The sequence below is a fragment of the Mustela putorius genome, unplaced genomic scaffold (assembly GCF_011764305.1).
Source record: "Mustela putorius furo isolate JIRA1106 unplaced genomic scaffold, ASM1176430v1.1 tig00003836_pilon_pilon_pilon, whole genome shotgun sequence".
Classification (NCBI taxonomy): domain Eukaryota; kingdom Metazoa; phylum Chordata; class Mammalia; order Carnivora; family Mustelidae; genus Mustela; species Mustela putorius.
Window position 1 is genome coordinate 1,524,427 of NW_025421989.1, and position 12,078 is coordinate 1,536,504.

Genomic DNA, 12,078 nt, shown 5'->3' on the forward strand with positions numbered 1-12,078 from the left:
ATTGTATACCTATTTTATAAAGTTCAAGTTCCCTTAGCTATATCATTTTATTTTCATTCCCTATTTCATTCTATCAGTAATCACTGTCTTCTCCCCAAAGAACTTCCTTTATCATTTATTTTAACTCAAGTTTCCTGCTGAAAATCTCCCTCCTCCATTTGTATATCCAACAATTCCTTTATTTAACCTTCATGTGGGGCCATATTTTCCTGGAGGTAGAATTCTCACTTGGTAGTACTTTTTAAGAGGGCACTCGGATGATGTTTCTTAATCTTCTGACTGCCATTATTGCTCTGCAAATTAATCTTCCAGGCTCATGTGAATGTGTTTGAGGGTCATTTGTCTCTTTTCTCTGGCTGCTCTTAAGATTTCTGTCTTGGGCTTTGGTCATCTGTTTTATAATTATGGCTCTGGGTTTTTGATTCTTTATATTCTTTCTACGGGGAGTTTGTAGCTTGACCCTGTTTTCCTTCTGCCTGTTCTCTCTCTCTCTCTCTCTCTCTCTCCCTCTTTCTCTCCTTCCCTCTCCACACTCTCCTACCCTCTGTAATCCCAATTACATCTTCAGTATGACTTGTTACCACGTTTGCTCTATCCATGACTCCCTTCTCTATAGTCTCCTCCTACCTGTCTTTCCATGCTTCTTTCTACTGGCCTACTTTCCAGTTAACCGACCTTCTCTTTAATGGCGTTTAATCAGTTGTTAAACACACATCCTGAACACTTAATTTCATTTATTGAGTTTTTGACCCCAATAAACATCAAATACTTAATAGGGCAGTTTCCATACTTCATTGAAATTCTCCAACTTGTCCCTTTAAAGTGTTTCTTGTACTTGGTGATAGTCCATGTCTGATCAATCTTATATCTGGATTTCATGTGGATCTGTTCTTATGGTTTGATTTTGTTTTTCCTCGATCTTCATTCATTTGGTCTCGTGTGGCTCTGTGCTAGTTGATTTTTAATACCACACAACACACTGCATATGGAAAAATTACAGAGATCACGGGGAGTTCTGTCATATTACCATCATCATCCAGAAAGCATTGCTTTTTTCCCCTGTTTTCTTTTTTCTTTTCTTCCCACTCCTCCCGGCAGGAAGTTTTCATAGAGGTGGTTTGCCCACACCCGGTCAGAAGTTGAGCTGGTGTGAAATTGGGCTTCTGTGTCTGTAAGAGCTGCACTATTTCCAGTCTTCCTTTTTAAGTGCATTCCGTCCTGAAAGCCTGTGGTGTTCCGAGGGTCCCTCCTGAATCCCTCATCATTTATGGGTTCCTCAGCTTCATTGTGTGGCTAAACTGTCTGCTCATAATCTTCCTACAGCTTCTTGGTTGCCTCAAAGAGGACTGGGCTGCCAGATGCATTTACTATTTTCCTATCACACGTGCAACCCACCCCGCCCACATGATTTTGCAGTGTGTTTGCAGGGACAGCTGGGAAGTGTCTCAGTATTTTCTAGCCTCTGTGACAGACAGTCTTGCAGAAGCCTTTGGACCATTTATGGCCCCCAGCTGTGGGCACAAACTTGCTTCCTGACCATGAATTGCTTAGGCTTGCTGTATAACAAATAGCCGCAAATAGGTAAAAGTCTATGTCTGGGTCCCAATAAGCTGTGGTGCCAAAGGCATGTTGGGCTCCAGGCAGTCACCAGGGGGTCCAGGATCCTCCTGGAGTTCTGGTCCAGCTTCTTCTAGGGAATTCCTTGTCCACTGTGGCTCCCTGAAAGAAAGTTAGGCCTTCCTGCTGAAGCCAGTCATTGCACACCATGCATTATATTGTCTCCTTTGCTCCTGGCATGATCTTAGCTGTGGACCATCCTTAGAGGCACTGGGAAAACAGTCAGTCGAGTTGCTTTCTGGAAGGGTTTGTTTTCTTGTGGAAGCCCAGTTGAAAGAGGTTGGATGGAACTTGTTCTTCACCTGACCTGTGAGTAAAGAAGGTAATAAAAGTATCCTGCGTCAGTGGACGTGACTCACATGGCATCCCAGTGGTGTGGGTGAGAAGTCATCGTGTGGCTCCACTTTGGTACAAGGAAGATGGGGACAGAAGAGCAGACGCAGGAATTGGTGAACCTGGCATCACTGGTTCCTTGTCACGCTGCTTTGTATCGCGGAGGCAAACAAAATAGATTGGGTGTTTTCAGATATTTGCAAGACGTTTGTCCTAATTTCCTTTTCTTTCTTTCTTTATGACAGACGATAGGGTGGCCTGAACTTGAGACATCCGCTGGAGTGAGGTGTGACCCATTGTCGCCACCCTCCCCCCAATGTGCAGACTCCTCAGAGACCCAGACCTCCTCGGTACACCTCATTTACACTCCTTACACACATCTGTGTCTCCTCCTGTTGTTCTCTTGGTGTGTCTTTGTCCATCGAATACCAAAGAAGACACACCATGTTTTTTCTTCTTCATCCTTGATCTTTCTGAATGGTTTTCTGAACCTTAAACACATTTTGTGATTAATCAGTCTATATAGGACCTGGGTATCTGTTTCAATTTCTGTTGGTCATTTGGTTAGTCCATTTTCCTTTAGGAAGAGTTAGAAATGACAAAGGTGTAACATCACCAGGACATATATTCTTCCTTAAAAATAATTTTTTTTTTTTGGTAGGATTTTGGACCCATGTTTAATAGTAGTGTTGAAGGATTATGAGTCCTACCCCTGTTTTTGCTAAATTTTCCCTCAGGATTCTGGACTTTTCTTACTGTGCCTCATAAGAAGATTGAACTCAGACTCTGCTGTGCTCATTGAGACACGAGCTTAGTAAAATGCTTCCATGGACCTTTGGTATAAATGATATAGTTTATAACCCTTGAGCAACACAGGGTTGAACTGCATGGGTCCACTTATACACCCATTTTTTTCAATAAATACAGTACGGTCCTATAAATGTGTTTTCACATCTTATGATTGACTCGATCACATTTTCTTTTCTCTAGCTTACGTTATTATAAGAATACAGGCTATAATATATAGATTATGAAAATATATAGAATATGCAAAATATCTGTTGACTGACTTTTTAATGTTATTGGTAAGGCTTTTGGTCAACACTAGGCTATTTATGGTTTAGTTTCGGGAGAGTCAACAATTATATGTGGATTTTCGACCGTGTGTGGGTCAATACACTTAACCCCACATTATTCAGGGGTGAATTGCCATTGAATCCTTGGCTGAAAAATTACCTTTGGTGCATCCCATAAAAACTTCCAGCCTCTCATCTTGTGTGAGAAATGGTGGGTGTGAGGGGAGAAGGTGGGAGGGGGGAGCTCCCCTTTCTAGTCTTTGTGGAAAGGGCCATTCGACAAGACACGTTCCTTTGATCTCATTTCTCCCCTGTGGAATTCTCAGTCCTTGTGGTTAAAACTGTAGTCGCCTGAAGCCGTCTGCAGACTAACGAAGGAATGGTTATGTTTCTAGCAGCCCGTGGATAAAGCAGAAGGTGGCCCATCTGTGGAAATCTTGGAACCAAGCCAGGAGCCCCCTGTGGATGTCACCGGGGACCCCATTCCTCAGGATTCTTTGGAGGTGGTACCCTAATTATCTTGCCAGGCCCTCCTGCTGGATGCTGCCCACCATCACTGGGGCCGGCAGTCCTCACGCACCAACTGCTACCTCAAGGCCCAGCCTGACGTTGTCGAACTAAGCCTGCCTGCTTCTCTCATTGCCTCTGATTCATCTGTTTCTCCTTTCCAGCATTTGCCTGGGGTGCTTGGTCACTTTCTTTGCCGTCCTGAATCATCACGGCCTTTGTCTCTTTAAACACTGTTCTGCAACAGTTAATTGACGGTCTGGGGCTTTGCTGTTCTTCCGTATGGTGGGCGAGCATTGGAATGATTGCTTAGTGAGCCAATGTCTCAAATGAAGAGGATAATGATGAAAAATCTGAGGGCGAACATTTGGACTCAAATGGTGCATGCCATGCTTTCCCACCTCTTACAGATGTCCCCGTCTTAAGTTTTCTTCTTTCCATGCATACATTGAATGAAAGCAATTGAAAAAAAACAAATCCTTTTCGAACAGTGATTGAATGACACCTTTTGGTCTTTACGCAATAGTTAATATGGCTCTAGAGCTGGGCATTGGGTTCTGATGAAAGCTAGTATTGAACATGGGTCTGTTTGAGTGGCTATTAGCTGACTACTATAGCCTGAGGTGTTTATGCTCATGGTACATTTATGTCTCACAGTTCTGGGGGCCTGAAGTCCAAGGTCAAGCTGAGACCTGCTTCGTGGTTCACAGACCTCCATCTTGTTGCTGTGTCCTCACACAGAGCAAGGGTCGAGGGAGCTCTCTGGGGTCCCTTTTATAAGGACACTAATCCCATTCATGGGGTCTCTACCCTACCCTCATGACCCAAAGGCTCCTCTCCTCATACCATCTTGTTGGGGATCGGTATGAATTTTGGGGGGATACAGATATTTAGTTTATAGCAATATTTGCAAGATGGCCCACTATATAATACATATTTTAGTTTGCACGACACCTTGACTAGAAGGTACTGCCGGAGAAAAGCAGTACTTCTGGTATTGCTAGAAAGTGGAGAAAATACTTTGTCTCCCTTTTCTTTTGTCCATGTAGTAAAGGCCAAATGCAGTATTTTGAACTTATCTCAGAGGTGTCCATGATAGGGTTTCCTCTGAAATGCTGCTGGTGGCATGGTGAACATATCCAGCTCCTACGGTAGGACTTTGAGACTCTGTGGTTAGAGGGTAACATGGTATGGATGTGCTACTGGGCAGATGTCATTTAACAGCTCAGCCATGTGGTGTGGTGGCTTTGGGATGGTTGGTGAGCTCATTACCTTCCCTAATCCATGAGGTGGAGATGGGGATGCCTACCTGGGAAGGCAGGAAGTGAGGGTAGGGTTAGACCCAGCACTGGTTTGGAAGAATCCATGATTGTGCCTGGCTTGTATAGGTTAGTGCCAGCCCTACTGTCAGGGCGTCTCCCAGCAAAATGGCACCGGTAACACTCCCACCTTCTGGGGTGATGAGTCTGCAGGGGATGCCTCCTGGTGAGGGGACCTTGTAAGCACCCAGGAGGCTGGCACTCCGTGACTTGTACATGTAACGGGGGCGAGTTGATGTTTCCTCTGTTGCGTGTCTCCACTCTACCGTGGATGACCCTCGCTATTTTGTATAATATCGTGTGTCAAAACATCAAAGGAGTTTATGGGTCCTGTTGATTCCAGAAAGTTTTAGTTCCTAGACGTACCCTGAGCCTGAATCCAAGGGCTCTTAAAGGAAAGAAGGACTAAGGTCTAATGGAAGACATTTTTTTTAAACTCTTTTCTTTTAAACTCAATGTTTTTTAAACATTTTTTTTTTTAACTCTAATTTTTTTTTTTTAAACTCTTGCTATTTCCTTGGCCAATGGGACGGCTGTGTTTGAACACAACGTAATGGGAACAAGGGTAGAAAATTACTCGTACAGACTCTTCAAACACACTGTTGCAAATAATCAGAGTAGAAAGTCCCATATTCCCAGTGGCATCGAAATTCCGATGTAACCATCAGGCACGTGGTATCATCCCACCAACACACACAGCATCTGGGGAACACCGAGAGTGTCACCTGTAGCATCTGTGTGTGTGTGTGTGTGTGTATTTGCACATGTGTGTGTTTATATATGCTCTCATATTTTGGCTTTAAGAAGATTAAAATCTCTGCCATTCATAACCAGAAAACCACGGGTTATTATTTAAATGGCTTGGGCAGGCTGTCCAAACTACTGTAGGTTTTATTCTTATATGGCGAACGTTTTCCTGATGTCATGTAATTTGATTGTATATGGTGATACAGAACATTGAGATTTCAGGCATGTCAAAGCATTAAATGGGTACAGGTGTGTGTGTAAAATGGATACACTGGTATTTTATAAGATTTCACAAAACGTGGCCGGGGAAAGCATCTTCTAAGAGTATGAATCTCAGTATGTATTGTGTTCCAAAGAACTGGGATTCCTTTGTAGAACCGCTTGCTAAGCCGGATGTTCTGTTATCCTGTGATGGCCCCAGAAACCATCTTCTGTCTGCTTGTCCTCCCTAGGTTGACCTGGCCATGTCTGTTTTCGAGATTTCCATCGAAGAGAAGGTCAAGGAGCTGAGTCCCGAGGAAGAAAGGAGAAAATGGGAGGAGGGACGCATCGATTACATGGGGAAGGATGCGTTCGCCCGCATCCAGGAGAAGTTGGACCGGTTTCTGCAGTAACTCCAGGGGTCATGTTGTGCTGTGTGTGGTTAGGCAGTGTTCTGTTGCATGGTCCCGCGAGCACAGACACCTCCAGGCCCTTTGGAGGGAACAGGTGTTCAACCATGTGCCTCTATTTATGGCTGACCAACTTGAGTGCCTCACAAAATAATGTAGACCATAAAAATCCCAGCTTAAAGCCCCCCCTACCCTCCTGCTCTGCTGATCCAAGCTATCCATGCCTTCTTGGCTTCCCTGAGATGTCATTCCTTCTCTGAAAATGGGATAAACTTCTGGTAGACCCTTATTCATGCTCTCTGGTCTTGCTTCAAGGAGTTCCAAGATGGTGCCTTGGGCAGTGCTACCATCTCTATCCCACATAAGGTTGGACATCCCTGCAGATTCTCTTCTGCCCCTCAGCTAGTGACACCAGTATATGTATTCAGGACCTCAGGAAGCCTTGATGATGGAAAGTCCTTTCCCTGGGGACTAGGTAGACATTCAGACATCTTGAGGGTGACTCTCGTGTAGACTTTGTGGAGCATGTCTGAGCAACACACAGCTGTTGTTTCTCTTCTGCAAAACCTGGTGTGACTGCCAAGTGCTGTTAGCGGATGCCCAACTTGAGAAATGCTGGTTGGAACATGGAAGGGAGATTCTGGCCACCATGGCAGATGGGATGCCTTCTTGGTTGGAGAGAACCAATGGCTTACTCTGGGTGGTTCCAATGACCCCTCACTCACATGACCAGGATCTGGAGAGGGTATTTGTGTAGAGGCGGATCTGTTTGCCGTCCATCACAATTGACTGTGCTCTGCTGGATATCACTACCTCAGTCCTAAATAACGAGTCAAGTCACCGTGTTCCTCAGACCATTTCAACGCTGCTGTTTGGGAGAGAATTCTCAGTTTTATGAGACTGGATGCTTTATTCTACAGGAAATCCTCATCTTCAGAAGTATCCTAATTTTGTGAATTTATGCAGTATGTTGGAACAGTTCTCAGTGTCACAGCTCGTGGCCACCTCCTAAAAGTGGGAACCACCATGCTGAAGAAAGGGAAATGTGATTTTTGTTTTTTCAAGTTAGAATGGTTTGTCTATCATGCACATACTGTGGAACATCAAAGGGTTTCCTACAGACAGGTTGGGACCACCTTGTGGTGGCTATGCTCTAACGTGGTGGGTGTGTTTGACTACTTTGACATCATGTCAAGCAGGTGAGCCCTTGGGTAGGGGAATCTGGAGGAGTGCATGATGGTAGTTGTGGTGTGAGCTTTTTTGTAAGACGGGAGTTACAGAGGGGTTGTTTCCTTTATGTCTGGGTGGCTAATGGTCTGCTGTCATGGTTGGGATCACACATATGATACTTCTGGGGCTAAGTGAAGATACAGCCTTTATAGGGATTGAGTTGGGATAGTAGTCAACCATTAGAGTAACACTATGAACTTGTTCTGGGGAAAGACCAGGGGTGCTGGGTGCTGTGGTGTTGGGTTACGAAAAGCGGGAGCCCGAGTCTGACATACTTGAGGAGGAGGAGTCCAGGTAATGAATATTTGAGTCTGGTTCAGCTTCTGTGGGGGAAGAGAACTCCTGTTTCTGGACAGTAGTTCAAAGGCTTAAGGTGTCTGTTCAACACAGACTTCTGTTATGCATTCTGGTCTATATCTTCTGATTTCAATGGATGCTAATGCACTTCAATTAAAATTATAAAACAGCAGCATGGTGTCCCTTCTGGTGTGTGTTTGCATGCATTCTGAGCCATCAGAATAATATTTTATATGTAGCAGAGGAAAGGGACATGGGTGTTTGTCCTATGGTAAATTAAAATCACCAGCCCTTTTTTCAGAATTGCTAGTAGCTGTAAAATATGTAGAACTGTTTACTTCTCACTGTGTGAAATTCTCTAAGGTCTCTCCAGGGAAGCTACCCATTTCCTAGTATTGTTTTACAATGCTTCATATTCATTCATTCCATCCATCCGTCCATCCATCAGCCCATCCTTTCATCCAAGCACTCACCCACCCATCCTTCATCCACTTCTTCACCTATCATACCACTTTTCATCCATCTATCCAGCTGTCCACTCTTACATCCATCCATCCATCCATCATCCACACATCCATCCATCTGTCCATCTACACATCTATCCATCCATCCTCCATCCATCCATATATCCATCCATCCACACATCCATCCATCCATCCATCCATCCATCCATCCACACATCCATCCGTCCATCCGTCCATCTGTCCATCCATCCATCCATCCATCTGTCCATCCATCCACACATCCATCCATCCTCCATCCATCCATATATCCATCTGTCTATCCATCTGTCCATACACACATCCATCCATCCGTCCATCCATCCATCCACACATCTGTCCATCCATCCATCCATCCATCCATCCATCCGTCCATCCATCCACACATCCATCCATCTGTCCATCTACACGTCTATCCATCCATCCTCCATCCATCCATATATCCATCCATCTGTCCATCCACATATCCATCCATCCATCCATCTGTCCATACACACATCCATCCATCCGCCCATCCATCCTTCCATCCACACATCTGTCCATCTACACGTCTATCCATCCATCCTCCATCCATCCATATATCCATCTATCTGTCCCTCCACACATCCATCCATCCATCCATCCATCCATCCATCTATCCCACAGTATTGAGTTCTCTGTAGGGCAGGCCCTGTGACATGTCCTTATGCAATGAGAGTTAAAACATTCTGCGAGTTTCTAAGTAACATCTGCCTAAGAGTAATAATAAGATGTTGTTCCCTAAACAGAGGCCAGTGCCAGAAACTGTGCTATGTAAGATCAGGACTACACAGTTGTATAACTTGAGACCCCAAGAGATGTGATTTGAGGTGTACTATCACTAATATTTTGGTACATAAAAGGTGGTGTGTGTGTGTGTGTGTTTACATTTTATTGCTCTGGAAATATTTACCAATTATTTTGGGGCAGGAGGAAAGAAGCACCTGTAGAAGTAGTGACTGTTCTGAGTGGGTGCCGTGTGTAGATGCAGAGGGACGCAGTATAGTAGTATCACTTGATCCTAACTTGCTGAGGCCATTGTGCAGTATGGATGCACTTGAACAGCGGGGTGCTGATAAGCTTTCCGTGGGATTGCAAACAAGTTGAAGCAGAACCGGGCTCCTTCCCCAGGGCCACTCCTGAGTAAAGAAACGCAGACCAATTATCCTTATACGCGCTTATTAGTGGTTCATATCTGCTTTAGTAAAATGACTGTACATCTTTTGCGCACTTCTTAGATGGCTTCTCTCCTTATTATGGAGTGGTAGTCATTTGGAAATACTTTTCTCCAGATCTGTGGCTTCTCTTTTCCTTTTCTTTAAGGTCCTCTTTGAAGCACACAAGTTTTGCATTTTGATAAACTCTCACTTACCGAGTTTCATAAAGTAGGTCAGGCTTTGACTGTCTTATCTTTAAAAATGTCTTCCTAACCCAAGAGGACAAAGATTTGGCAGAGTTGGTTTTTTTTTGTTGTTGTTGTTTTACATTTTACTTTTCTTTCTCTTCTTTTCTTTTTTGCTTTTCTTTTCTTTCTTTTTTAACATTTACATCTCTGGTGGATGTGGCATTCCATTTAAGTCCTGGTCGATTTAGCATTCATTCTTTAGCATGGTGTGAGAGGTTAAGGGTCTCACTGTGTGCTTTTCCTGTGAACAGCCCACTGTGCCCATGAATGCCCCGTCCGATCCCGTCCGATGTTCAACTGGCTGATCTATGGGGCCAGCCAAAGCTGACCGTTTTCTTCAAAAATTTCCCTAGTTTGGATATTCAGGCGGACCTCTACGCCCCTCAAAGCCTGGTCACGCTCACGCAGAGCATGCAGTAAAGACATAGGAGAGGACGGCAGCCAGACACGGGAGCTGGCAGGCAGCCCTGGGGGTTCCGCGGTTGCCCCAAGCTCCCCATTTGGTGTGTCTGCCCACCCAGCACCAACCTCTTGTGGGAGGAAACTCCTGTTTCCAGCTGGCTTGGAGCAGACACTGAAGGGGAGAGGTCTGTCTTGCCTCCGGGCACTTAGTTAAGCTACGGTGGGTCTAACTGGTTAGACCAGTTGTCAAGGTTTCACACAAGTAAAGACAAAGAGCCCTGGAGATTAAGTAAGACTTGTTCAGTCTGGTTGTAAATCAGCCGGGCCATGCCCCAACCCCTGGAATGCATTCCGTTTATCATCGTCCTGGGGCTCTGTGCAGCTGCCTCCCACAGTGTTATCTGCAGGCAGCACCCACGCTGGCCCGGCGTCTCCCCACTCCCTGCTGCAGGTCTGATTTTCTGACTCAGTTTTGCATTGAAATGTGTATATGTAGAGTCGCATGTTTGCAGTGTCTTGTGAGCTGGGAAAAAAAAGTTTCACTCAAAAAGACTCTGACTCGGAGAAGCAGACAAGAGAGTCATAATGGATGAAAGAACAAAGAGGAAGAAAGTTAAAAAAAAAAAAGAAAAGAAAAGAAAAAAAAGCGCCCAAGAGGTTTCTTGCAGAAATTCCAGAGCCTTATAAGCCAGCTGGAACCTTTCCGTTTGCTAAAGAAGCAATTTAGTTTGGCAATGGTGTATCATTTAATTTGGCAACAATGTATCATTTAATTTGGCAATGATGTATCCTTTAATTTGGAAATTATGTATCATTTAATTTGGCAATGATGGTTCATTTAATTTGGAAATGATGTATCAAAAACCTTAGACAAGTCATTATAAAGGCCCGTCTCACCTTTAGGGTAATGGGACCAACCCTGCCCCCTGAGGTGTATGCTCACTTCAAAGAGTCCATTTCTCCATTCCCAGGTGTTTCTATGGATGGAAACAGGAGTCCTGAGGTAAGGACATCTGCAGAATCCCCTTAATAGGGGCTGACTCAGCTGGGAAGAAGGCCCTTCTTCCCACAGCCTGGAGCTGCTGCAGCCATCCTGAGGCCATGAGGCAAAGGACGGTAGAACTTGGAGTTGCTAGGAGGCTGCCAGCCTAGGGTCCCTCCGACAGAGAACACCCCCTTCCCCTGTTTATGGGATTAATTCCCAATGTCTGCTACTGGAAGCCCAAAGTAATTTCCAAGTAACAAGATGAGGACACAGGAACAGTGAATGTCATGTGTGGGGTTGAATTAGCCACTTGGGATCAGTGAATGCTCAAGACCAGCACAGAAATGTTTATCCCCATATGTCTGTCTGCCCTTTTGTAAGGCTGTTCACAGACCCAGTGAAACCCCAAGTAGGCTTCGAGATGAATGGGTACAAAAACTGGACCTTGGCACTGTGATAACCCCGAGCTTTAGAAGATCAGGACCGTGGGCATTATTGGGTGTCCATTGGGATGGTCTTATGTTATGGATGAGAAAGTTGAGACGCACTCCCCGCCCAGGACATGCTTCTGGAGAAAGGGAAACACAACCTTACCTTCTCCGTGTGCTCGCTCTCCTGGGTACCCCATCGTAGTCCCGGCATTTGGGGGAGCTGTGCCTCTCCCCCTTAAAGATCCATTTCCCAGCTTTGTGGGGGTATAATAGACAAATACAATTGTATGTATTTATGGTTTACAGCGTGATGATTTGATGTAGATACACATCATGAAACGACCACCCCAGTGAAGTGAACTAACACGCCCATCACCTTCGGTAGCGATCGGTTTTGGTGTGCACCGTGAAAACACCTAACATCTACTCTCTCCACAGATGTGAAGGGTATGAGACAGTATTAGGAACTAGAATACTAGAATCACCGAGCTGAGACGTGTCCACAACACAGTCCTCTCCTAACCGGAAGCTCATGCCCTCTGGGCACCCTCTCCCCATCTCCCCCAACGCCACGGTACCCACTCTTCCAAACTCTGCTGG

At 45.0% G+C, this 12,078-nt stretch overlaps 1 protein-coding gene across 8 annotated transcripts in view; it reads left to right on the plus strand.

Moving 5' to 3' along the window:
- GYG2 (glycogenin 2) overlaps nt 1–7,909 on the plus strand; it is a 36,598-nt gene extending 28,689 nt beyond the window's left edge. For 5 of the 8 annotated variants that reach the window (XM_004768303.3, XM_045089259.1, XM_004768305.2 and 2 more), the window contains exons 9-11: nt 2,196–2,300; nt 3,422–3,529; nt 6,052–7,909. In XM_004768303.3, coding sequence (XP_004768360.2) covers nt 2,196–2,300; nt 3,422–3,529; nt 6,052–6,213 — 375 coding nt within the window. In that variant the 3' untranslated portion in view covers nt 6,214–7,909. The remainder of the gene's footprint in view (nt 1–2,195; nt 2,301–3,421; nt 3,530–6,051) is intronic. The other 3 variants (XM_004768308.3, XM_013064450.2, XM_013064451.2) reach the window with 3 other exon arrangements.
- Nucleotides 7,910–12,078: the final 4,169 nt, after the last annotated feature.